The 27,555-nt window shown below is 39.2% G+C and overlaps 1 protein-coding gene across 7 annotated transcripts in view; it reads right to left on the bottom strand.

Annotated features, from left to right (window-relative positions):
- Nucleotides 1-27,555, bottom strand: part of triob (trio Rho guanine nucleotide exchange factor b) — a 163,826-nt gene that overhangs the window by 85,135 nt on the left and 51,136 nt on the right. For all 7 annotated transcript variants that reach the window (XR_014625016.1, XR_014625017.1, XR_014625018.1 and 4 more), the window contains exons 3-7: nt 19,328-19,402; nt 17,285-17,399; nt 7,504-7,696; nt 5,786-6,274; nt 976-1,098 (exon numbers count right to left, since the gene is read on the bottom strand). Coding sequence is in view for 4 of the 7 variants with exons in the window: in XM_084385350.1 (XP_084241476.1) it covers nt 976-1,098; nt 5,786-6,274; nt 7,504-7,696; nt 17,285-17,399; nt 19,328-19,402 (995 nt within the window). In the remaining 3 variants the exon portion in view is untranslated. The remainder of the gene's footprint in view (nt 1-975; nt 1,099-5,785; nt 6,275-7,503; nt 7,697-17,284; nt 17,400-19,327; nt 19,403-27,555) is intronic.

The following is a 27,555-nucleotide window of genomic DNA, read 5'->3' as shown; positions in this document are numbered from 1 at the left end:
GAGTACAATATTTGCCTCTCAAATGTACTTGAGTAAAGTCATAAGCACTCCCCAAAAATGATACTCAAGTAAAGTACAGATCCCTCAAAATTGTACTTAAGTACTGTACTCAAGTAAATGTACTCCGTTACTGTCCGGCTCTGATGAATTTGATAATTTAATATCACTGTTGTACATTAAAGCACTTGAGTGCTATATGAGGCCCAAAGTGTGCTATAAAGTTTTGCATTTTCATTTTCTGCCAAAAATGTAAAAAATGTAATTAGAAACCATTAAACTTAATGACTTAAAAGATGAATCTCTTTTATATATCAATATATTCAATGTATATCAACTACTGGTCTATTAAGCATTATTACTGTTTAATGACTTATTAATGAAAGATATGTGTTACCACATTTATATCCTTCAAATTTGAGAAAAAAAACATTCCAACATGTGAAAACATTTAAAACTACATTGGTTATTTGTATGAGTCCACCCTGCATGCAGACACATGCTTTAGACTTTTCCTATTGGCTGAACAGCAGTAACATTTAGATATGGATGGACAGATGGCAGATGAGACCATAGAGATGGAAAATCAGTGATTGATGTCATGGCGTTTTCTTGTGAAACTCTCTCCCTTTGAAATCTACTGGGGGTGATTAACGAATATACCCAGGGTCACACACACAACACACACACACACACACACACACACACACACACACACACACACACACACACACACACACACACACAGCGATGATGTATCAACGTGTGACTGTTCTCCAGTGGCATTACATACCCTTCAAGTATATATTGACATGACTATTATATGACAACAGAAAATTCATTCTTGCATGACTAAGTGAGTCAGGGCACGTGTACAAGCGCACATTATTTTCCTGATGTAACACTCATCAAGCTGCACTGTTATAATGCCTCAGGTGGTGACAGACATTACTGCTGGACCACTGGACACAGTCTTACCATGCAGTTCATTGCAAAGTGGTTGTGTTGGGTCTGCAGCTCCAGCACGTGCTGATGTTTGGCTCCTATCTCTGTGTAGGTTGTCAGGAACAGGCCTTTATTATGGACAATCCAATCAAACATCTGTTGAAAGGAAAAAATGGAAAGCATGGACTGTGAAATATACTGGAATATTGTTATACTTCAATACACTCTAACTAAGAAACACTAAATCAATGTATCACACTCTATCAATGTTTATTTGTGCATCCTCAAAACATGACTTTGGTGAAATTCAAGGATTTGCTCATTCAGATTCTATAAAATCTTGCTTGTCTTTGGATTTATTTGTCAACAATCACATCAAATGATTTAGTTTTATTTTTTGTTGTTTTCTTTGTATTTTTAAGAGAAAATTCAGATTATTAAATTGTCATCGTTATTTTTGCTCGTAACAATTTTATTTGACTGTAAATAGACTGGTATAACATACAGTAGTCAACATTTGAAGTGGATCAAAACCTTTCATCAATGTTATACATGAATTTTGAACAATACCCGTTCTTGTCTTAGGACTTTGATGAACTTTTTTGATCTACTTCAAATGTTGCCTACTGTATTTAACTATGCTTACTTCTCATACACTACCACTAAAGTGTTTGATCAATATGATTTAAAAAAAAAAGAAGAAATTAATACTCCTAAATTGATTAAAAGACATTTTATGAATTTAAATTAAATGCTGTACTTTTGAACTTTCTATTCATCAAAGAATCCTGCAAAAAAGGAAGGATATTATTATGATTTCTGAAGGATCATGTGACACTGACGGCTGGAATACAATATTTTGCTGTATTTGTTATATCAAATAAATGTATTTATATCATTTATAATTTATTTATAATTTATTTATATATCAAATAAATGCAGCCTTGGTGAACAAGACTTTTTTGAAAACACTAAAAACTCTTCAAAAAGTTCCTTAATAATTTGGTATTATGCAGTTACAATGCATGAACACTGGTTCCATTACTTACCTTTACTGTACCACGGTACTGGCGAAGTGAATGTTTATTAAAGTGCCCCTATTATGCTTTTATATTCCCTTTCATGCAGTATGTAATATGGCTGTTTGTGGGTGTAAAAGGTCTGCAAAGTTTTACAGATCTAAGTGCATTACAAAACGAGTCGTCAGCAATTCCAGTGTCATTTTCTGTTACATACTTGTCAGAACTCAGGACACACTACATACTGGCCACACATGGACCCAGCGGAAGAATCACCTATACGATCAGCCATGGAACTTCAAGGAGCCATGCTGGGCCGTCATGAGGAGGAGCTGGTTAATGCTCGTTTCTCCATGCAATCTCTCGTTGCGCAAGTCGCTGAGCTTTCAGACCAGTTTCAAAGAATTCGACGTCTCGGCCCAGATTCAGCCGCCTCTAATTCCACTCATGAACCCTGAGTCAACAATCCTCCTGCTTATGCTAATGAGCCTACCAACTGTCGCTCCTTTATCATTCAATGTGAGGTGGTGTTCTCGCTTTAGCCGCGGACCTATGCAAGTGAAAGATCCTTGTTGCTGTCCTTGCTGTCTGGTCGGGCTCGCGACGGGGGCGCTGCTGTATGGGAGTCCCAATCCCAGAGCTGTTTTGATTTCCAACTCTTCAAAGCTGAAATGATCAAAGTTTTTGATCGGTCTGTGTTTGGAAAGGAGGCTTCAAGGCTGTTGGCAGCTCTTCGACAAGGCAAGAGATCGGTGGCGGATTACGCTTTTGAATTTCGAACTTGCACAGCCACCAGTCAATGGAACCCTGAGGCGTTGGCGGCGCGGTTCTTGGACGGGCTTGTTGATGATATTAAAGATGAGATTTATGCTCGTGATCCCCCCAGAAAAAACGTTTGTCTTGATTCCAGATTGGAGTTACGTCGATGGGTTCGGGTTCAGTTTTCCAGGCAACGAGCAGAACTTTTCGATTCTCCTTCTGCTTCCTGGGTACCTGAACCATCGGTTGGTGTAGAGCCCAAGCAGATTAGCAGAATGCATCTTTCAGCTAAGGAAAGACAACAATGCTTGTCTGAGGGACTCTGTCTTTATTGTGGTGGCCATGGTCATCTGGCTGCATCTTGTCCAGAAAAAGGCAGCACTCGTCGGTAGTCAGGGGAATTCTGGCGAGCGGAACTTTCACATCCTCATTTCATGAATCTTGTACTCTCTTGCCAGTGACTGTCATCATGAATGATACTTCCTTCAAGGGTTCAGCACTCATTAACTCTGGGGCAGAGGGGAATTTTATCGATGAGGACTCGTGAGAGGGGCCTTCCTATTCATCCTCTAAAAACTTCCATTATTGCTCACTCACTGGATGGCCGCAAGCTTTATTTAACTAAATCTCCAGTAGCTTCCTTAGTTTTTGGCCATCCCTGACTTTCCCTTCATGGTCCCCTCATTAACTGGGCATATAATTCTATTTCTAATTGGAGTCCTTATTCTCATGCACACTGCCTTGTTTCTGTGCCATCTTTTGTGTCCCCTTCTTTGTTTCAACGGGAGGAGATTGATTTGTCCCGGGTTCCTGTCATGTATCACGATCTGCGGGCGGCCTTTAGTGTGTCCCGAGCTGCATCGCTTCCTCCACATTGACCGTATGACTGTGCCATTGATCTCCTCACAGGCACTTCTCCGACTCTTGGTCGACTTTTCTCTTTTTGAGCTCCTGAATGGGTGGCCAAGGAGAAATATTTGTCTGAGTCTCTGGCCGCTGAAACCATCCGTCCCTCCTCTTCTCCGGCAGGTGCGGGATTCTTCTTTGTGAAGAAGAAGGATGTCTCTCTGCGTCCCTGTATAGATTATCGGGGGCTAAATGACATAACGGTTAAGAACGGGGTACCCCCTGCCTCTTATGTCTTCAGCCTTCGAACTCTTGCAGGGGGCGAGATTCTTCACAAAGCTGGATCTACGCAACGCTTACCATCTTGTTCGGATTAAGGAGGGGGATGAGTGGAAGACGGCCTTTAACACCCTGGACTGCGGTGGCTCAGAGTGCGTTTGATGAAATCAAATGCAGGTTTACTTCTGCAGGAGTGAAGAGGTCGCTGGCTGTCATTCGCCAGCAGTTTTGGTGGCCTGCCATGGCAGCGGACATCCGTCGGTTTGTGGGTGCTTTCTCGGTCTGTGCTCCAAATAAAAGGGTCTGTTACATCCCCTTCCTATCCCTTCCTGCCCCTGGTCACATATTGCCCTGGATTTTGTCACTGGTCTCCCTCTATCCAGTGGCAATACTGTGATTCTCACCGTAGTGGATTGCTTTTCTAAGGCGATCCACTTCATTGCCCTTTCCAAACTCCCCTCAGCTAAGGAGACGGCCCGGGTGGTCATTGACCACGTCTTTCGGATCCATGGTCTTCCGGAGGACGTGGTCTCTGACAGGGGGCTCCAGTTCGTTTCCCATTTTTGGAGGGAGTTCTGTCGGCAGATTGGAGCCTCCACCAGTCTGTCATCAGGATTTCATCCACAGACCAACGGCCAGTCCTAGCGGGTAAACCAGGATCTAGGATGGATGCTTCGATGTCTGGCTTCCCACAATCCCTCAACCTTGGAGCAAGCAGCTAACTTGGGCGGAGTATGCTCATAATTCTTTGCCGGTGTCATCAACTGGGCTTTCCCCGTTCATGTGTTGCCTGGGTTACTAACCTCCTCTGTTTCCTTCCCAGGGTACCGAAGTGGCCGTTCCCTCGGTCCAGGGTTTTATTCAGCACTGTAGCAGTACCTGGAGGAGGGCCAGGGAAGCGTTGTCCCGGGCCGGGGAACGCACTAAAATTGCCGCGGACCGTCACCGGAGGTTGGCACTTAGATATGTTTCTGGACAGCGGGTGTTGCTGTCCACCAAGGACTTGCCGCTTTGAGTCCCGGCTCGTAAGGTGGCACCTAGGTTTATCAGCCCTTACCCCATTGTTAAAGTTATCAGTCCAGTGGCGGTCCAGCTTCGGTTACCCCATCCCTTCAGTCGCGTGCACCCTGTCTTTCATGTTTCCAAAATTAAACCTGTATTGCGTTCTCCTCATGTCCCTTCTGTGTCTTCCCCTGCCCCTCCTCCTCCCCTGATGATCAAGGGCGCTCCTGCCTTCATTGTCAGGTGTCTCCTTGATTCCAGGCTCTGTGGACGGGGATTCCAATATCTTGTTGACTGGGAGGTTTACAGTCCAAAGGAGAGATGTTGGGTCCCAGCTCAAGATATCCTTGACCGCTCGCTCATTGAGGCCTTCTCATTGATCTTCCTCTGTATTTTTCCTCTTTTGTTTTTGTTTCAATAAATTGAAATTAAGCATTCTTCTGCTTTTGGGTCCTCTTTCCTCAGAACCTCACACATACCTACATAACAATGTCTTCAAAACATGATGTAAGTGGTAGACCAATCACAACAGAATGGGCCATCTGAACAGTCAGAGCAGAGTAGGCTTGCGGAAACAAGGGGATTAGAGAGGATGCTTAGAGAGACTGAATCTACGAACACACCATTTTCAGAAACTAGGTGATTAGGTGAAAATTAAAGTGTTTTTTGACCTTTGATGCATGTATTTCTATTGTAGGAGACCTCTAAAACAAAATTAGGAACCTATAAAATAGCATAATAGAGGCACTTAAAGAATATAAAATATAGAACTCTTGAAATATCACATGAAATTATATAGAGTACAAATATTATGTATAAAACGCTCTTTGTATGTTTTATCGTAACTTATGTTATTGTTCTAACCTTATATAATATGTAAACCTGCTAAATTCTGTCCTTATTAAACCTCACATATCTTTTAGTACGTTCATTCATACCTTCTCTGCGTCTTGCTGAAAGAGTCTTAGCTGGAAGCATTGATCCAGTTTGACTTTGCGCATGTGCCAGGCTTGGTGGAGATGTTGACGTGTGCCGTGGAGTTTATCCAGAAGTGCTTGGACTTTTGGAGCTAATCCCTGGATATCTCCCCTGCCTTTCTCCCCACACTGGATAAGTTGAAGCAGGCGTTGACCATCAGTATCTAACTCCTCCACAGGAGCTTTAGTGACCTTTTTCTTCAGAGACGCGTGTTCCTCCATAGCACGCCGAGACCCGTCCAGGTCTGACGGCAGGTCCCGCTGGGACACCATGTCCTGGAGCTCGTCCAAACGGGCTAGGATGCGAGCCGCATTGCTAGTGAAGTCTTCAAAGGCCACTCGAACTTCGATCCACTCCTCGTGGTCGTAATCTAGGCTGCCCTCGAAGTCTGGAGTCAGCTGGGAAGGATCTACGATTTTGGTCAAACCCTCGAGGGACACCATAATGGTCTGAAAGGATGAAAGTAGGACACTTGGGTTCATATTCTCAATGCATCAGATTTTGAATACAATAACTGAAAAAAAAAAAAGAAAAAAAAACAACAAACTTTTTTTCATTACAATTTTACATTTTCATTTAGTTTACCATGATGTACTAAAAAACCTAAAACTAAAACTGAAATAAAAATATTAATTATACAGTCATTTACTAGGTTTTGAAATGATGATTAATATCTGTTGAATTCTGATAGAATGATAGAATTTGATAGAATCTGTTGAATTTACTATTAATGTTTGATATCTCTGCATTGTTTCTACAAATTTTGACATTTTTTTTATACATTTTTGGCCACATTTTTGCAATTTAATATCAAAATGTATTATTTTACATGCGGGTCTGCTTTTTGGTGTGACATCTTTACAACAACCAAAACCGATCACTGCAACCTATGATAATAATTTGGCAGCTCTGGGTCCTGAATGGATCACTTTTGTCAGTGGGAGGTTTCCAAGAAGCTGCAATTGTTATTTAAAAACAACAGTGCAATTAAACACTGATTGGATGATGAATGCACACCCTATTGGATCAGTTACATTGAACACTTTACTTAAAGGAGCCAGGAAAACATTCCAGAGATTGCAGCTCGGGTCATGTTATTAGAGACAACAGCAGAGACATGAGGGGATCGTGGACACTTGAGACTTGCTGGTGGATAGAGAGCAGAACTTCAAGACAGTCTGCTCTGCATTATACTGTTGCAATTATAGGTATTTTCCAGTGTTTAGGTGTACACAGCTTCAAATCATATTTGTGATGCAGTTATAAACACCTAATATGTATCAATTACACATATATTACTATGTAATAACACTTTTTTAAGCTTGTGCTTGTGATGTGTTAATTTAAGAAACCTCCATTGGGAGATTAAGCCTTCAGATTAAATATATCATTACTGCATGTGTCTTCCTCTCAGCTGTTTGATGAAATAGGTCAGAAGTAATTTCGAAAGCTCTACTTTCATACCAGCAAGATGGAATGTTCTAGTAAAACATACTATAAGCAGATTGTGTTATCGCTTTCTTTTTATTCATTTACTTTTTTCGCTGAAAAATGCTGTACTCTCAGATAACAGATTTTTAGAAACATTCAAAACAATATATTATTGAATATAACATGAACAGACCTCCTAATTTGCTGTCACTTTCTTAACGTACATTCACAGGTTTAAAGTGCTTACCTCGAATTCAAACTTGGAACTGCCGAAATTCGTCCTCTGTTTCTGCCAGAAGTTGTCAGGTTTGATGATGAGAGCGACGTGGATGCAGGAAGGAAACGATTCCTGTAGGATCTTCAGCAGAGGTTTGATAGAGTCCCATTTAGATCCACGCATATCCACGATGACCGTGAAGCCATGTCTGCTCACCTCCTCACTACACAAACAAATAAAAAACACAGCATCAGCTCTTCTGCAAACTGCTGACACTCACGTCATTAGGGAGAGGTAAATGAGAGCCACTGCTTTCAGAGATATCGACAAATCCCTCTCGGTTTAAATCAAATTTAGTGCATCAGATAAAATGTATGACCCTGCATGAAAAATAACACTTACCCAAATATAATATGTAAAAGGTAAATAAACCCTTCTTGCCAAATTGAAAGAAAACTGCTATAGGACAAAAACAAACAAATAAAATGCTAACTAAACAGCTCTCTAGCTTGAAAAACAGCCTGTTAAACTCAAGAGTGTTTTCATATCCACAGCTGCACTTCTCTGGTCTGACTCTTAAACAGGAATGAGCACTGAACAACTCTAAATCATTCTGACCTCCCTCTCTGTGAGAGAGTGAGAGAGAGAGAAAGAGATAAGGGGAGGAAGAGTGAAAGAACACAGAATGAAGAGAGGGATGAGAGTGAGACAGAGAGAAAACAAGAGAAAGGGATAACATGATGTGGGGTGATATGTACCATTTTTTATTTGATACTTTTATTCAGCAAGGGTGTATAAAATAAATCAAAGTGTCAGTAAAGAAATTCTATTTCAATCAAATGCTGTTCTTCAAACTTTCTGTTAATCAAAGAATCCTGAAAAATCATTGTTTTCACAAAAATATTAAGTAGCACAACTGGAGTAATGGATGCTGAAAATTCAATAAGAGTTTTGTTTTAAAAAACAGTTAAAAATCGTACACACATACATAAATAATTAGCAAGAAAGCACGCCTGCAATTTTAAGTGCTTATATGAATTGTTTAATATTAATTTATGTAATGTTCTTTAAATCATCATCTTAGTGTAGGTACTACTTTTCTCGGTGGATTAATGTTATGTGTTAACGATGTGATTCCCGTGGATGAATGTCTGGTATCATGGCATGTTTCATATGAAAATGACTGGTTTTATCTGCTTTATATGGTAATAAGAGTTAAAAAGTGATTTTATTGAACTAGTCTATATCAACACACAAAATGTAAAAGACCTGTGGGTGTACATTCAAAACAGTTGAGTGTTTAGACGTTTATCCTGCACAATTCCTTGCCCTATAGACTTCCATTTTTAAGTGCATTACTACACACACATTTTGGGTTTGATCTCACTAATTGATGGGCAAGTTATAATTATTTTGTGCTGTAATTTATGGCATGAAGCTTAACTTGTATCAAGTCATAAAGAATGAGAATGCAAGAGTAAGGAAGCGAGAATATTCTTAGGAGTGAAAAAAAAGGATGGAGGAAAGAAATGGAAGAGGGATGGAGGACAACCAGTGCGGCCTACAATCTTCAATTTCAGGCCAAACAACATATCTACACCCCTGGCTATCCGATACACACCAGACACCAAAACCAACAACCGTAAGCGTCTATACACTCCCTCACTAAAGCGCTGTTTTCCTAACCAGGGGCCACATCTGGGTCTCCAACATAATACTGAATAACTACACTTCCAAGCAAAGGGTTAGAAGTATCCCAACTAAATTCTATGTCCTTTGAAGTATGTTATTTATTTTCAAACTGTCATGTACAGTGCAAAAGTGGAGAATGTGTTTACAGCCATCGAGAAGTTGAGGTTTAATTTCTGTGGCTCAAACAGAGTGATTATGGACAATAAACAGAAGTAAAGTTTGGGAGAACCCTGAGGCAGATGATAACCTACATAAAGTTTTGAAATGTGCAGAGCTGAAACCCTCTGGCTGAAAGCAGAGATTCACGTGGAGCTGGTTGAGTTTCACTGAGTCGAATCAATGCTAACTACAGAAGGACACAGCAGGGAAAAGACAAATTGGCCATGTGATGTCTAAACAAACCAGAGAACAGGGAGCTTCAAAACCAAAAAATAAAAAACAAAATCAGGATTTCACAAAAAAATACATTAACTAGACTTGACCGTCTTCTCAAGAAAAGCAAAGATACTTACGTCACCACAGCAGTGCTAAGGTGTTCTGGGTGGTTGCCAGAGAACTGCTATGCAGTGTGTAATAAGACTGGGAAAAGCGTAGCCATGGGCAAGACATGTGTACATGAATATAGATATGAAAAGAAATTAAATTAAACAAAATGAAAACGTCGGTTCAAGAAGTAAAGGTGCATCCTTGAGCTGTAGTTTTCATTTAATAAGAAACACACTAGTAACCCTCCAGAGCACACAAGCAACTGCTTCAATGCCAAATCAACCACCCAGAACACATTTAGCAAATACAGAGAACACCATAGAAACCACCTAGTGACACATTAGCAAGCCTTAACAAAAACCCTAGCGACCAACTAGCAACGCTCTAGCAATCCTCTAAGACACCCTTGCAGCAACGCCCCTCAGAACACATTGATGCCATAGCAGCCACTCAGAACCATAGACATAATAAATACATAGACGCCCTATTGGCAGCTTTGGAACGTTGCTGCGATATGTCAACGCCTCCGCCATATTGATGAGGGCAAGACTGCGCTGTAAACAAATGCAAGTAAAAAGGTGAGCTGCGGTTTCTCTGGATAAAAACAAAAATAACATTTACATTTATCAACCGATTTCAGTGGTTTGTACGTGGTGTACAAAAAGTTCCATCTCTAGTTATTTAAAATCTCGATAGTTGTATTTCTTAATCTCCTAAAATATTTTTTTAATAAGGAATTGTCAAACCTCAGGCTTTCATGTATTTGGCTTTTTATTCTTGGATAAGAATTGTGAAGACCCCCATACTGAGATATAATTTTATTTTCACATTCAATGAAATAAAGTTTTCTTATTGTGGAAAAAGCATTTTCTGTCTTTGACCCGATTTTAGCAATAACAAAGATAACTGATGGATCCTTTATGGTAATACATATGATATGGTACAACTACAGTGCAATGCAAAAAGTAAATATAAGATAAAGAGAGAAGTAATAGTAAATAGTTTAGTGTATAGTCAATAAAATAAACAAACAGTATACATCAAATAAAATAGTATAATATAATATCATAAGTACAATAATATAATAATAATATATTGATAATAGCATATAGTTTATGTATAATACTATTATAATAGCAAAAGAATATGAAATATCAATTACAGAATATAGACAATAAAAAGTTAAATAGTGACTAGTGAATAGTACAATAATTTAACAGCGTAACTAATAGATTGATAATTGCAAGTGGTATAATATTATAATAAAAATAATAATAATAATAACAGCAAATACAATGTAATATCAATTGCAGAATAATATAGACAATATGAATATAGACATATAGACACTGGCCTACATAAAGTGAAGAGAATGTATATATAAAATATTTTATAAATTTTAAAATATTCTTACATAGGCTATATAAAATAAAATGACACAACCCTGTCTTTTTGTTAAATTTCAGTTTTATTGATCAATAATAGCCATTATAAAAGTATAAGTAGCCTAAAAGGTATAAGAAGAAGCTAAGCGAAATAAAGTAAACAATTCAGTCAAACATTCAGTCAAACATACAGCAGGCTACAACGTTAAAGTTAAATAGCCTAAATATGTTAAGTTATGAAACTTTAACGATTTGCCAGGGAGGGAACAAATTATAGATTTAATGAGACCAAAGATGGCCCGTTAGATATACACAAGAAGAATATCTCATGTTTAACCACTAGACTAGAGACATCAGAGCCAGCGGCAAACGGTAGAAGCACTAGCCGAGGTAAGGTTGTTCCAGGCGGGGTACATGAGCGCCGAGCGCCCGGTGATCGCCTGGATCTCACAACTCTGAAAACATCATACATTTTTTTAAATAGGCGCTATCTTTATAAATAAACCACAAATTTAAGCTTTAAACAATTCTCGACTGATAACTCTTAAAACTACATTTCGTGACACAATACCAGTAGTATTTTTTAATTTCGCGGCCTTTCTCCTCTGAAAATAAAAATAGTAAATGAAATAGTGACTAGTAGGCTATCTACCCAAAACGAGTACTTGTCATAAAAGTCGGTTTCAAGAAAATATAGATGAATATTTAGATTTCAGGAAATTTACTTTATAATATAAAATATAATATAAGCTAAAACTGTAATATAAATGATGTCAACTCATGTTTAAACTTTCACAACTAAGTTAATTAGCGACATTGCTAGCTAGACTGACTCCGGTGGCGAACTAAGGTTACTATTACTAATTAGGCCTGTATAATGACCAAATACAACCAGAAACAAATGTTCAGTCTTGCTTGTGAAAGGTAAGTCCCCCAAACTGTTTTCAATTGTGCGGCGATTTGTACAGCCCCACGCAACACTCCGTTGCCCTCCGCAATATGGCTAATGTGGCACCGTTGACGTACGATCCAGCGGCCAATAGGGCGTCAATGTATGTATTATGTCTATGCTCAGAACACCCTAGCAGCCACCTAGCAACAGCACAGCAAACCACCCAGCAATGCCCTAGCAACCACACATAATACCCAAACAAAGACCTAGCAACACCAATCAGAACATACCAATGCCATAGCATCCACTCAGACCACCCTAACAGCTGCCTAGCAACATCATAACAATTACAGAGAACACCCTGGCAACCACTTAAAGCTGCAGTCCGCAGTATTTCCTCTTTGTCGCCATCTCTGTTCGAAATCTGCAATTGCAGTTATTCGCGGAATTATCAACTTTACGTGTGTTGTGCGTCGGCACGGCACAGCGCGGATGAATCCAGTGTTTTGAGGAGAATGTGTGTCAATCAACGCGCTGGTGGTCACAGATTCTGCTAGGGCTGTAGTACTCGAGTCCGGTCTTGGACTCGAGTCCGGACTCGAGACCGTTTTTCTATGGTCTCGGACTTGTCTCGGACTCGCTGGTATTCGGACTCGGACTTGTCTCGGTCTCGGCCACTGGTCTTGCCAAATATGGCTTTTGGTCTCGACCGAGTCCAGGAGTCTTTATTATGTTCCCAGTAATCACACATACGTCGCCGCGATATTAAAACAAAATATTATTGGAGGGAAAGTGAAACACTGGCCACTTAATAACTATGGGCATTTCGGGTCTTTTTCGTGAGCCGGCTCGTTTCACTCAGCTCACTGCGGCTCTTTTTCGTGAACGGGCTCGTTTGATCAGCTCACTGAAAAGAGCCGGCTCTTTTGACTCACAAACGGCTCTTTAAAAGATAAATGTTTAAATAAACTCGCTGAAAGTCCACCGCTAGTGCAACGTGAATATTCACATTTTTGATTGTCCATAACACCCCGAAAACTAGCCTGCTTGCCTTGCACATCTAATTAATGGGCAAAGGTTTCCGACTTTTTTTCTTACCTTTCTTTCTTTGCCTATTCCACGAGTGGTAACGTTAGGCTCCAATGACTGGCTGTTTTAAAATATAGCTAATATCGAAACAAAATAACCCAGCTCATAACTTGCAGGTTTGCTTAGTGGCAAACTTTTTTCATTTGATTGCTTCAGCCGCCACCCGCCTGAATTGAATTAAAATATTATTTTTCGTCACGTCATCCGCCCGATCCGCGGTTTATCCGCATCTCTTGTGTGTGTGTGTGTGTCTGTGAGTTGGCTCGGCCTTCCCTCATGCAGTTTAATTGGTTGACATCGCGTGTATGATTGACAGGAACAGAATGTGAGGCTGATCAGACAGTCGAAACGAATGTGTGTGCTCCTTTAGGCCTATATAAATGTTTTTTTTTTTTTTTTTTTTTTTTGTTCTTTGAATTTGTCAATTATTTTAAATAAAATTAAAATTATTCATTATTTCATTATTACATAGTGATTTAATTTCTATAGGCTATAGCCTATATTTTTTTAGCAGACTTTTTTTTTTCCTGTCCTGGACTCGGTCTTGACTCGGACTCGAACCTTTTTGGACTCGGTCTTGACTCGGACTCGAACCTCTTTGGACTCGGTCTTGACTTGGACTCGACTAGTCCTGGTCTTGGACTTGTCTTGGACTCGACAAAGGTGGTCTTGACTACAGCCCTAGATTCTGCTTTTTGGAAGTATGACCAACATAAGAATTTTCACCGGAAAATGTCATCTGAACAAGTAAGTAACATCCACTTCTGACCAACTAAGGGGGAAAAAAGCATTGCAGTAAATCGCGCTGATAAAATCTAACGATCACTGATCATATCTCGTCAAACCGTGCAAATTATACTTTGTTCTCAAATTGTTAATGTTAACAACATCAGCATTGCGTGACAACATTTAATGCCCTTCCGATATTTATCCTTGTTTTCGCATGGGCCGGTTGCAGTCTCTTTTTTTCTTTCTCCTAAGTCCTGTTTTACAACGGGTGAATCTTCAGTTGTCACTGGTGATTGTCGTTTGAACCTTTCTGGTCCGCCATTAAAATGATAAGTTTAATTATATCAAGTGCTGCGAGAAAAGGCTATAAATCTCCACCTCCAACATCTTCACACACAATATAGCCTTCTAGCCGAGACACCTTCTTTATGTGTACAGATGTGACGTAATGACGCAAAGCCATGCTTGAATTTCCCGCGGAAATCCACCAGTACCACTAGAATTAAAAACATTATTACAAGCTTACCATTTTGAATCGAGCTAAGGCAAGCAGATAGTTTTGAATACTGGCTGGTTATATACTTGCTCAAAAAAAATTTGGCGATAATTTTAACCCAAAAAAGCTACGGACTGCAGCTTTAAATAATACAGAAACCATGCCGGACACCCTTGCAACAACCAAGAAATGCTTTAGCAACCCTCTAAGGGCGGGCGTACACGGTGCGAGTTCGGACACTCGGGAGGTCGTGAGATATTGCACACGTTGCGAGTCAGTTTAACTGATAATCGCGTCAAAGCAGCTGGTACACGGCACGACTGTCCTGCACGAATTTTATCCCGAGCCGGCAGCAATCACGTGAGCTTCCGCGCTAAACACAGAGACTGTTAATGTATTGCATGCAGGCAAAGTTTCAGATAGAAAAAAATGACAGAAATGTGTGTGCAAATGATTTGTTGAAAAGCAGAGAACAGTAGCCATTCCTTTCAACATAAAAACTTGAGAGAGAGAGAAAAGTGTGTGTGTGTGTGAGCACGCTGTATGGTTGTTGCCACTGAGGTATAGCCCCATCGACGTTGTGTATGATTTGGCAATAGGGGACAGCTGGTGAAAATCGGGCCGACTCCCCGAATTTTTTAAACATGTTTAAAAATTATCGGGAGGTCGGGAGGTGCTCGTAACGTGCTGGGCTCGGCTCGTAATTCCTCTCACACGCTGCGAGCCGCGACCATGTGAGCATCACCGATTCCACTCGATTTCTCCCGAGTGAAAAAAATCATCTGCGAGCTCGTAAAAACAGCAAAAATCGCACCGTGTACGCCCGCCTTAACACAGTGATTCTCAACTCTAGTGGGCATCGGAGCGCCATCTGGTGGGCCGTGTAGGCAGTGGTGAGCTACCCCCAAATAAATGTTTATTTGTTTTTTTTAATTGACAAATCTTGTTATTTTCTAATTATCTGATTTTTCTTATGAATTTATATGATCAAAAACACTCAAGTCAAGTCATGATACATTATCTAAAAAGCTAATTTAAGTTTAAATATCGCAACACCAATCACGTCACAACGTCAGATTGAGCGTTTGTTAGATCAGATGCAGTAAAATTACATTACTGTTATATGGATCGGTTTCTGAAAAGAAACGCAGATGTGGGAGACAGACCTGTGCAAGCAAAAGCTGTGAAGTGTGTGGTGAGAAAATATGACGCTCAATACATTAAATTTGTTTTTTATAAGGGCAGGTGCTGAGACTAAAGAGGGTCGCACACCGGACGAGAAGCGCCGCGTCTAACACACCCTATAGCAAATGGCTAGCAACGCCATCACAACTGCTCAGACCACTCTAGCAGACACCTAGCAATGCCTTAGCAACCACCCAGAACACACTAGCAACAGCCCTAGCAACCACCAAACACCCTAGTGAGCACAACCGCCTAACAAAAAAGGTAAATTGTCTATTGAGTAGATGTATGAAGCACCACTCACACAAAAGTCACTTTCAAACCAAGCAGCTGTCTGTTTGTCAACGCAGTGAATTCGCACCACTAACTGAACTAAATTCCTTATTGCGTGGATTCCTATTAAAATGACTGGATTTCATTGGTGAAAATTCAAAGAGCAAATATGACAACACTTTTACTGAAAGGGGCAATTTTAAATGAATTTGCAAAAATAGATAAAACACATGTCTATAGACCTTATGTAGCTCCGCCCCTTTTCAGCGCTGCGCTCGTTGTCTTTTGACTTCCGGTCTGTATTTTCACAGTGATATTGCGTATTTATGAATGAACGGCTCGTTTTAAAATCTTCCCGGTCTACTGACATTTGTTGAGACATCTGCTTTAAACATTACAATCCTCATGATAACTTTCGTTAACTTTACATTAAGTAAATTCACTTCAAAAGCTATTTACTCTTAGACAGCGATGCCATAGGAATATACAGAGCGACCGCAAAAACGGAAGTTCAAAGACAATATTCTAAAGATGGTGGCGCTCTCGTTTCTCTGGCGTATAAGGTCTATAGGCTTGTTCGACTTGAACCGGCGCTGCACAGACCGATCGGTTTATGACATCAAAGCGCATCAAAGTAACGCCAGAGCGATTATAGAGCAGGACAGCTCATCTGCTTTTGAATCACTCTCGCGGTACTTTGATGTCATAAACCGATCGGTCTGTGCAGCGCCGGTTCAAGTCGAACAAGCCTCATCTTTTCTTGAGCAGCTGTTCACATGATTCAGTGTCACATGATCCTTCAGAAATCATTCTAATATACTGATTTGGTGCTCAAGTAATTTTTTCTTATTATTATCAATGTGGAAACTGTGATACTTTTTTTCAGGATTCTTTGACGAATATAAAGTTAAAAAACAACAGCATCAATTTTAAATATATATATATTTTTTTTTTACGGTTACTTTTTATCAATAGACTGCATCCTTGCTCAAAGAAAGTATTAAACAGACCACAAACTTTTGGGATTTCCGATCATGATAGCGTGGATTCCTATTGAAATTACTGGATTTTGCTGGTGAAAATGCGCCTAGCAATCGAAAATGGGACCGCATCTTTATTAAATCACCAATTATCAGCCAAAAATATACCAAATGCAGAGCTTGAGCTGCTAAAGGCATCCAACACACTACAAGATAATCGGGTCGATTTTGAGACCAACTCTCCCCTTCCGATAATCCTAGGTAAAGTTTGTTTGTGGAGTGCCGTCTTGGTCACATCGTGGCACTCCACATACTATAGGGACAAAATATATGTTAAATATATGATTTTTTATTGTCATGCTTATGGTATCTAACATTTTAAAAATCTGATAAGATTTTAAAATCTTTTAGTGTGGGCCAGCCTTAAGATTAGGACTCAACTGACACTTTACAATTCCAGCCTTCCTTCCATGCCTGTTGCTGCCTTGGAATCAATTCCTCAACGTTTCGACTGGCTGCACCCGATCTATTATGACTTTGAATTTTGTTGCATAATAATGTTCACACTGACACAAAGACAAAGATGCACACACACAAGTAGTACCTGGGGATGCCTGCGAGGTACGCAATAAGTCGTCTAAGGTCTTCCTGTCGTATTCTGTCATGGTTACTCCTGGCTGGAAATGTAAGGACTGGCCCTCCTCGACGATCTCTTCCACCTGCGAGTCAAATAAACACACTATTTGGTTAGCTGGAACAACAACATTTCTGTCACTCATGCATTAGTAAAACAGGGCAATGTCTAATCTCAAGAAACCAGTCCAACTAGCATACCTACTGTATATAGTGATGCTTTGGAACACCATGGCCTACTTATCAAAGTTGACCACACCAAGACATTTCTGAGTACAACTCTTTGGCTATCTGCAGTTTTTGTCTAATACAGAATATGATGCCTCATTTCATTGCTAGAGTAATACCATTGGTTCATATCGTTATTGCATATCAACTTCCATTAAACTCTATTTTAAGTGCAGAGGTGGAAGAAGGGCAAAACTGGAAATGAGTTTTATCTCTACTTAGGCAAGCTGAGCTGACGATAAGCAAGTTGGCCTGCCAAAGATTAAGATGTTCGTAAGCTATCTGGGTCAGCAGCCAGCTAAACACTCACTGCATTCCCCAGTGATGCTGCTCTGCCTTTGAGCTCACATATCTGAGAGTGTTAATGACTGTCACTGCAAATAAGTTTCCTCTTGTTAATATTCATAGGAATCCGGGCCTTTGGATAAGAAGCAAACACTTCTAAATAAGTGGCTTAGAATGTAGTTGTAATGGTCTTGTTCTATTTTGTTTTGTTCTGTTTTCATTTTCATTTATTGCCATGTTTCGTTTAGTTCTCTGTTATTGTTAGTTTCCATGGGTATTCATTAGTTCCTCACCTGTTCGTAATTCCTTTGATTACACTGTATGTGTATATAGACCCTTAGTTTTCTATTTTAAATGTAAATTTATTTCAGTAAATTTTCAGCAGCATTTACTCCAGTTTTCAGTGTCCCATGATCAGAAATTATTCAGCAATATGCTGATTTTGCACTCAAGTAAAAATTTTATTAGGGGTGTAAGGGTACATGTATTTGTCACGGTACGTAAGTAACGGTGCATACAGTCAGACGATGAATACAGTCAGTCACAGGCGTTCCTCACTCCCATCCAGAAGGGGTTGCGTGCGATAATGCAACACTGTTTACTAACCACCACAACATGAAAAAGAGCAGATGAAGAGACGATCTATGCACCAACCTAAAACAATGCAGCATCATTTTGAGTGTGGTAGAAGAGTAGGCAAGCTTTGGGAAATACTACTTAGTCATCTTTAACGGACAGCTCTGTCGCTTAGTTGCGTGCATCCTGTCACTTTTCAAACTGCCCTGTCAATCATCTTGTCACAGTTCAAATTCTCCACAATTTTATTTAATTTCCTACCGTTTCGGAGAGAAATGTACCAGTAGCACGTTGATCTACCAGTCGTGGGTCTTTCATGTCAAGACTCTCCTCGTGTGTTTACAATTTGCATAATGATGCATTTAAAAGTTAATGACCAACCGTATCATTACAAAAGGTCAAAGATTAAATATATGTAATGTATATAATGTGGATAACTTTATCTAAACCTCTCTCCTCAACTGCCGGACTAGCACATCTGCCATGTTTGTAGTTTTTTAACACTTTTTATTTGTGTTTGTAGTTCTAACTGAATCCTCGTCCAACGTGCAATGGGTTGTGGGCAACATTAGCCGTTAGAGTGTGGACAGATCTGCACTTTGGATTCTAATCGGAAAAAGTAGACCTTCCGGGTATCTTTGGAATACTCATTTCAACATACTACAATTTGGGACAAAATTTTCATTTTGAATACCATTTAGGATGGATAGTAAGTGAATTGGGATGCAGCACAAGAGTTCATTTAACTGTACCGAATTCGTACTGTAGGACATGTAAATGTACCGAATTCGTATCAAATCATGACCCCAAAACCAAGGTACAAACCGAACCGTGACTTCAATGCATATATATATATATATATATATATATATATATATATATACACTAGATCCTGCATCCTTTTCTAAATTCTCAACTGGCTCACCTGATAGGAATGCCACCTTCTCTTTAAGGATGGGAAGAACTTCAATGGCCTTCATGTCTTCATTTCTATGGAACCCTGGAAGGAATCAAAAGCAGGTCAGTCTCCAAAACACATGATGACAAACACATTCATTCACACAACTTGTAAACAGGAAAAGCAACACATGATTTAATTTATTCATAGTTTGATGAGACTACGTTTATGAATCAGCAATCTGACAGGGTATGAATGACAGGGTAATAGCTGAAACATGTCCAGTAATATTCTGGTCGGATTTATTTACTTCAATGTGTTTAAATGTCTTTAATTATATTGTGTGCCGTCAATAACATATCTAGTGCTCTATGTCATGGCCTCCCCAGTCAGAGATAAATGCCCTCTCCTCCCCAAAGCTGATCTTCATTCTCTCTCTCCCCCGCCTACTCACCAGATGGCAAGATCTTAATTCACCCACGGCTTTGTCAATGCATGTGCAAATATAACATGCTAATGTGCTCTCATTGACACCAATCTCCCTCAATATAAAGTGTCAAAGTCTTGCATTAAAAAACGAATGAAAACGGCAAACATATCTGTCTAAACTAAAGAATGACTGGGACAGAAGTCTTGTTGCTTACATCTGACTAATATATCAGACAAACTTCTGATTAATATATATATATATATATATATATATATATATATATATATACACACAGTGGGGAGAACAAGTATTTGATACACTGACGATTTTGCAGGTTTTCCTACTTACAAAGCATGTAGAGGTCTGTAATTTATCATAGGTACACTTCAACTGTGAGAGACGGAATCTAAAACAAAAATCCAGAAAATCACATTGTATGATTTTTAAATAATTAATTTGCATTTTATTGCATGACATAAGTATTTGATCACCTACCAACCAGTAAGAATTCCGGCTCTCACAGACCTGTTAATTTTTCTTTAAAGTCCAACTGAAATCAAAATTTACCCTATTTACTTTGTTAGCGCATATTACTAGTCTTGTGGTGAACAATTAATCCGTGCAAGTTAATACACAGAAAAAAATTGTTTGCCGTCGTAATCTTTAATCAAAGTCTGAAAAGTTACTTCCGGTCTGGAATGGCGTTCCTTCTCTGATGACGTAGGTTTGACGGCTTGGGTTGGGAAACGCTTAACCACTCCCCTCAAACCGTTAGTCTGTAATGAGCGAGAGATGGAGAGGAGGAGCGCTAGAGTAAAACCCTGCACTCTGTTCAATATTCCTTTTCAATGGGAAATACGTCACAACACTGGAGAAAAGTCGTTTGCAACTTCCGGTTCACGCGGACTTTAAGAAACCCTCCTGTTCTCCACTCATTACCTGTATTAACTGCACCTGTTTGAACTCATTACCTGTATAAAAGACACCTTTCCACACACTCAATCAAACAGACTCCAACCTCTCCACAATGGCCAAGACCAGAGAGCTGTGTAAGGACATCAGGGATTAAATTGTAGACCTGCACAAGGCTGGGATGGGCTACAGGACAATAGGCAAGCAGCTTGGTGAGAAGGCAACAACTGTTGGCGCAATTATTAGAAAATGGAAGAAGTTCAAGATGACGGTCAATCTCCCTCGGTCTGGGGCACCATGCAAGATCTCACCTTGTGGGGCATCAATGATCATGAGGAAGGTGAGGGATCAGCCCAGAACTACACGGCAGGACCTGGTCAATGACCTGAAGAGAGCTGGGACCACAGTCTCAAAGAAAACCATTAGTAACACACTACGCCGTCATGGATTAAAATCCTGCAGCACATGCAAGGTCCCCCTGCTCAAGCCAGCGCATGTCCAGGCCCGTCTGAAGTTTGCCAATGACCATCTGGATGATCCAGAGGAGGAATGGGAGAAGGTCATGTGGTCTGATGAGACAAAAATAGAGCTTTTTGGTCTAAACTCCACTCGTCGTGTTTGGAGGAAGAAGGAGGATGAGTACAACCCCAAGATCACCATCCCAACCGTGAAGCATGGAGGTGGAAACATCATTCTTTGGGGATGCTTTTCTACAAAGGGGACAGGACGACTGCACCGTATTGAGGGGAGGATGGATGGGGCCATGTATCACGAGATCTTGGCCAACAACCTCCTTCCCTCAGTAAGAGCATTGAAGATGGGTCATGGCTGGGTCTTTCAGCATGACAACGACCCGAAACACACAGCCAGGGCAACTAAGGAGTGGCTCCATAAGAAGCATCTCAAGGTCCTGGAGTGGCCTAGCCAGTCTCCAGACCTGAACCCAATAGAAAATCTTTGGAGGGAGCTGAAAGTCCGTATTGCCCAGCGACAGCCCCGGAACCTGAAGGATCTGGAGAAGGTCTGTATGGAGGAGTGGGCCAAAATCCTTGCTGGAATGTGTGCAAACCTGGTCAAGAACTACAGGAAATGTATGATCTCAGTAATTGCAAACAAAGTTTTCTGTACCAAATATTAAGTTCTGCTTTTCTGATGTATCAAATACTTATGTCAATAAAATGCAAATAAATTACTTAAAAATCATACAATGTGATTTTCTGGATTTTTGTTTTAGATTCCATCACTCACAGACTTCTACATGCTTTGTAAGTGGGAAAACCTGCAAAATCGACAGTGTATCAAATACTTGTGTGTATATATATATATATATATACATACAAACATTATTTATGTATACGTGTGTGTGTGTGTGTGTGTGTGTGTGTGTGTGTGTGTGTGTGTGTGTGTGTGTGTGTGTGTGATGGAACAGAGACTCAAGACAGGGATAAAATCAGTAGCTTCTTTATTTAACACAGATGAGCAATAAGCAATACAGGTGAATATGATAGATATGGCAGTTTGCAGATGGATAATGGAACGATACTGACAGTCTCTTTATTGCAGGTGGAGTGGAGATCGTGGATGGATGAACGGATGACTGAGCTCACATCTCGAGGAGGAACAGGTAAGTATCCAATTTGACACAACACTGAACAGGAGATGCTGGAGACAACAAGGAACAGGAAGACGATGGAGAGAGATAACGTATACTTCGGGAACTTGGAGTCAACAGGAAAGTGAGTCCTTTGATCAAACGAGACCAGTCGAACTGACTGTGTGCTTATATGCAGAGGGAGATGATGAAATGTGAAGCAGGTGCGGGTGATCAGTCCTTAGGTGATTTCGACCGCGGTGAGATATATATATATATATATATATATACAGTGGTGGACAGAATTAATGGCACCCCTGGTAAATATGATCAAAAATGGCTGTAAAAATAAATCTGCATTGTTTATCCTTTTGATCTTTCATTCCAAAAATTTGCAAAAATCGAACCTTTCATTGAAGTATAAGAATTGAAAGTGGGGGGTAAATCACATTATAAAATAAATGCCTTTCTCCAAAACATGCTGGCCATAATTATTGGCACCCTGTTATTAAATACTTTTTGCAACCTCCTTTTGCCAAGATAACTGATTTGAGTCTTCTTCTATAATGCCTGATGAGTTTGGAGAACACCTGACAAGAGATCAGAGACCATTCCTCCATGCAGAATCTCTCCAGATCCTTCAGATTCACAAGTTCATGTTGGTGCTTCTTCTCTTCAGTTCACCCCACTCATTTTCTTTAGGGTTCAGTTTAGGGGTCATGGCAAAAGCTTCATTTTGTGCTCAGTTACCCATTTTTGTTGATGTTTGTTTTGGATCGTTGTCCTGATGGAAGATCCAACCACGGCCCATTATAAGATTTCTAGCAGAGGCCGTCAGGTTTTGATTTTTTATCTGTTGGTATTTGCTAGAATCCATAATACCATATATCTGAACAAGATGTCCAGGACCTCCAGCAAAAAAATAGACCCATAACATATAAGATCCAGCAATATATTTAACCGTAGGCATGGGGTACTTTTTATCCCTGTTTGCACCAAACACATCTGCTGGGTTTGCTGCCAAAAAAGTCATTTTTTTGTTTCATCTGACCATAGAATCCGGTCCCTTTTGAAGTTCCAGTCATGTCTGACAACTGAATATGCTGGAGTTTATTTTTGGAGGAGCGAGGAGGATTTTTCTTGAAACCCTCCCAAACAACATGTGGTTGTGTAAGGGTTGTTTGATCATTTTTTTTAGGCTTTCTGACCCCCAAGACTCAAGTAATCTCTGCAAATCTCCATCTGTGATCCTTGGAGAGTCTTTGGCCACTCAAACTGTCCTCCTCACCGTGCATTAAGACAATATAGACACACGTCCTCTTCCTGGCAGATTCGTAACATCTTTAGTTGATTGGAACTTCTTAATTATTGCCCTGATGGTCAAAATAGGGATTTTCAATTCTTTAGCTATTTTCTTACAGCCACTTTCTATTTTGTGCACATATTTGATGCACATCAGAACTATATTCTTTGGTTTTGATGGATGATTAAAGAAATTTGGCCTTTGTGTTTCCTCATATTTAAACTCCTGTGAAACAAGAAGTCAAAGCTAGACAATTTCATGTTCCTAGTCACCCTGGTGTGCTAAATAAAGGTAAATATTAATGGGAATATACTTCAGAGATATTTTATTTGTAAAAAATTCTAGGGGTGCCAATAATTGTGGCCGACGTGTTTTGGAGAAAAACATTTATTTCATAATGTGATTTACCCCCCACTTTCAATTCTTTTACTTCAATGAAAGGTTAGATTTTTGCCAATTTTTTGAATGAAAGATCAAAAGGATAAACAATGCAGATTTATTTTTTTACAGTCATTTTTGATCATATTTACCAGGGGTGCCATTAATTCTGTCCACCACTGTATATATGACATTTTATATATGATAATTAAAAAATATAAAAAAATATTTTTTATTAACAACGGTAGAATTTTGCAACTTACATAAGAATAACTCTGATATTTTTATATATTTACCAGTGCTAATATCTCAAAATGGTCAATATTGACTGGTCAATCTAAATCTGATAGATCTAAAAGTTTATTATTATTATTATTATTATTAGGCCTATTATATTTTTTTTAAGAAGCAGAAAAAACACCAAATGCATAAATAAATAGGCTATGTACAACTCAATTATGTGTTCTCCACTGTAATAGCTATTTTTTGTAATAGAGAGTAGAGGTTGGGTTTCAAATTGGCAGGGCTGGATGGGTGAATATGTGCATGTTAATTAGAGGTTAATATCCACAGAAAGCAGCAACTGCCTTTTTTCACAAATCCAGACTCAATACAATAGGACAACAGACTGTAAACCACACCGTAACATATGATCTTATCTGAGATTTTATATATATATATATCCTGATAACATATGATTAAGATCACTATACTGCAGATTAACATATATGTCATGCTGTATTCAGATGCAGCTAACAGGACCTGTATAATGACTGTGCTCTTCTTGAACCAAAAAGAAGTAAACAAGACTAAAGCCTGGTAAATATAATCATGGTATCTGGGTCAACATATTGCTATGCAGCTATAAAGGCCAAGCGTATGCAGTGTTTGTCTGAATTTATTTATTTATATGAAGTCGACTATCACATCCAAATGTAGAAAGTCATCATTATAAATCCTGTTCCTAGTTCAGTTATCTAAGTTACTCTTTTTGAATTTCTAGTTGTTTATATTTAGACAAATATAAACTGCGTAAAAATATTATTCTGTATCAGCGATCCAACTGAAAGGCATAAGGGTGCAGTGCACAGTTCCACACTGCTATTGATTTCATTAGCTTTATGAGGGAGTCAGCAGAAGTCAGGCTTGATTGCCCATCATAACGCATTATGTCACTGGGCTAAATTGGCCACTGCTTCCTGGCGTAAGGTTAAGGTTGTCTGCAGGGAGAAATAATGGCTGGGGCATGTAGTATCCGGGGACTTGTGTGTTGTATATGTGTGTGTGTTTTATTTCCCCCATGTCAATGACCTCATCACAATCCAATATTCGCACAACACTTACACTGTTTGCATGTGGGCTTGTGTGTCCACCCCCACCTTCTTCAATGACCTCATCTCAATCCAACATAACACTGATATAATGTATATGTCATACACATATAAACGTGTGTGTGTGAGTTTTAAGTATGCATTCTATTTTTGCAACTCATTTACATTCAGTTTACGTGGGTCTTCTGCTGGCACTGTAGTAGTTCAATACAACAATACAACAGGAACCACCACATTCCTATGTGGGTACTAGTGAGTTGAAAGTGTTTTTTTAACACTAACTGATCATTACTTAGGCACACAAAACACATGTATCCGTATATATTTACATATTTTAACAAGTAACATATTCTTCCGTCTACACCGAGACAGCATTTTTGTTAAGTAAAAACATTCTCCAAAGTAGAAACATTTGTTTAAAAAAATAAATAAAATGCTGCTTGTTCAATTTGCCAAATTAAAATGAGCTAAATCAACACAACTGCTGAACATTTTATCACATCCTTATTTCACTGTTCAGCACACTTAGATATGTAAAACGGAAGGTTACTTAATTAATTTGTGTTGGGTATACATGAATCTTTTTTTTTTTTTTTTTTTTTTTTTTTGCATTAATTTAAACTGCATGGGTGGATTTTAATTTCCAGCTTGCTTTGCATTGGACTGAACTGGGAAAGTAAATGTTGAAATTTTGTGTTATTTTATGCATTTTTGAGAAGTTATTTTATTCAGTTTTTAGACAGTTTTAACAAGACCTGTTAGTGTTTACTGTTTTTTATACTGGACATTTAGTGTTAAATAATCTGTTGTTGATGTTTTTGTGGTTACCATAGTGCCACTATGTCAGTATAGTGATAAACTAAAATGTATAAAATTATAGAGTAAAATCAAATACCATGTGTGAAATTTACTTCAAAAATCTGAAAGTAAAAATTTAGTAAATTTCGCAAAAGAAAAATTCTAGTGACACAGTCATGTGATCCATTTAAAAAAACAACAAGAAGGGTTGTACTGCCATTGTTGTGCATGCTATCTACTTTCCAGTCTCTTCAGAATTTTGCAGTCTTGTGAGCACAAGAATTCATGCAAATTCAATCAATTGCGGCAATATTTGTGGCAGCTCGAATTTTTCTTATTTCCCCAAAAATGTTTGCAAACAAATTTGAGCTGAGGGGGAGAAAGCAGCTAACAAGCAATTTTTAGAAAACATTATGGACAGAGAAAACTTCAACATCAACAACAACAACAACAACAAAAAAAAATTCAATTGATCAGAATTAGTGTGTACACAGACTAAATCACCTTTTAAAGACACCTTTACCATAACCAGCTTAACAAGCTTCAACATAATAAACGAACAAAAGTTAAAGCTACCTCTTCCTTTTAAAGGTGTAATAGGTGATTCTATACAAAAACATTTTTTGTTATGCTAGAATTTTGTTATGATAATCCAATAACGTTGTCTCTGGTCGTCTCGCTTCTGGTCTGTGCACGTTCATGTGTTTTGGAGGAGGCACGGCTTTAGACGGCGATTTGCAGTGAGGATGGGATCGTATGCTTTCAGTGCTAGCAGGCAAAAGTTAGCATTTTCCAGATCACCTATTGCACTTTTAAATTTTTGTACAAACAAGCGACAAAATTTCACAGGACACTTTGTTGATTGCTATTTTTGTCAGTTTCTTGGTAGTTTGGTAGTTTCTTGGCTGCTCAACGTGAAATCTCATTGGCCCAAAATCTTGCTACAGAAATGTATATAAATCATCAAATATGTTCTGATCAGATGTGATGTGTCATGTCACGATTACAAACCATCCTCGGCTCAGAATTCTCAGCACAGTTGACACATTTGTATAACATTCCAAAGAACTCTGTTATCAGCCCCACAGTGGAAAATGAAACCATATCTGGCCCGGCTGAGCCAGATCGGCCAGAACGGGACGGTTAAACAATGAGAATGGTTTGACGCAATGGTGGAAAAGCGGCTTTAGATGGTTAGGTTTACAACAGCCAAATGGAAGAGCCCCAAAAACCTCCTCCGCTCAAACAACATTGCTATGGAATAAAAAAAAAAACACTTCCTATTGCTCTTCCATTGTCAGCATTCATTATTTACACTATTCACAGGGACGTTACAAAAAGTGCTGATCAGTAATAGGAGACCCAACAAGTGGAGCACAATCATAATATTTAGTTGTGTCTAATGTTCATAGCTAAAAGAGCACAATCTAAAAGAAATATTTAATTCTGCGGAAAATCTGTGCCAAATCCAGTGAAGCTTGTGTGGCTCAAGGAAACTTAAGCATTTCCCGC

This window comes from Rutilus rutilus (genome assembly GCF_951802725.1).
Source record: "Rutilus rutilus genome assembly, chromosome: 17".
NCBI classification, from domain to species: Eukaryota; Metazoa; Chordata; class Actinopteri; order Cypriniformes; family Leuciscidae; genus Rutilus; species Rutilus rutilus.
The sequence above is the reverse complement of the archived record's forward strand: the minus strand, read 5'-3'. Positions and strand labels throughout refer to the sequence as shown.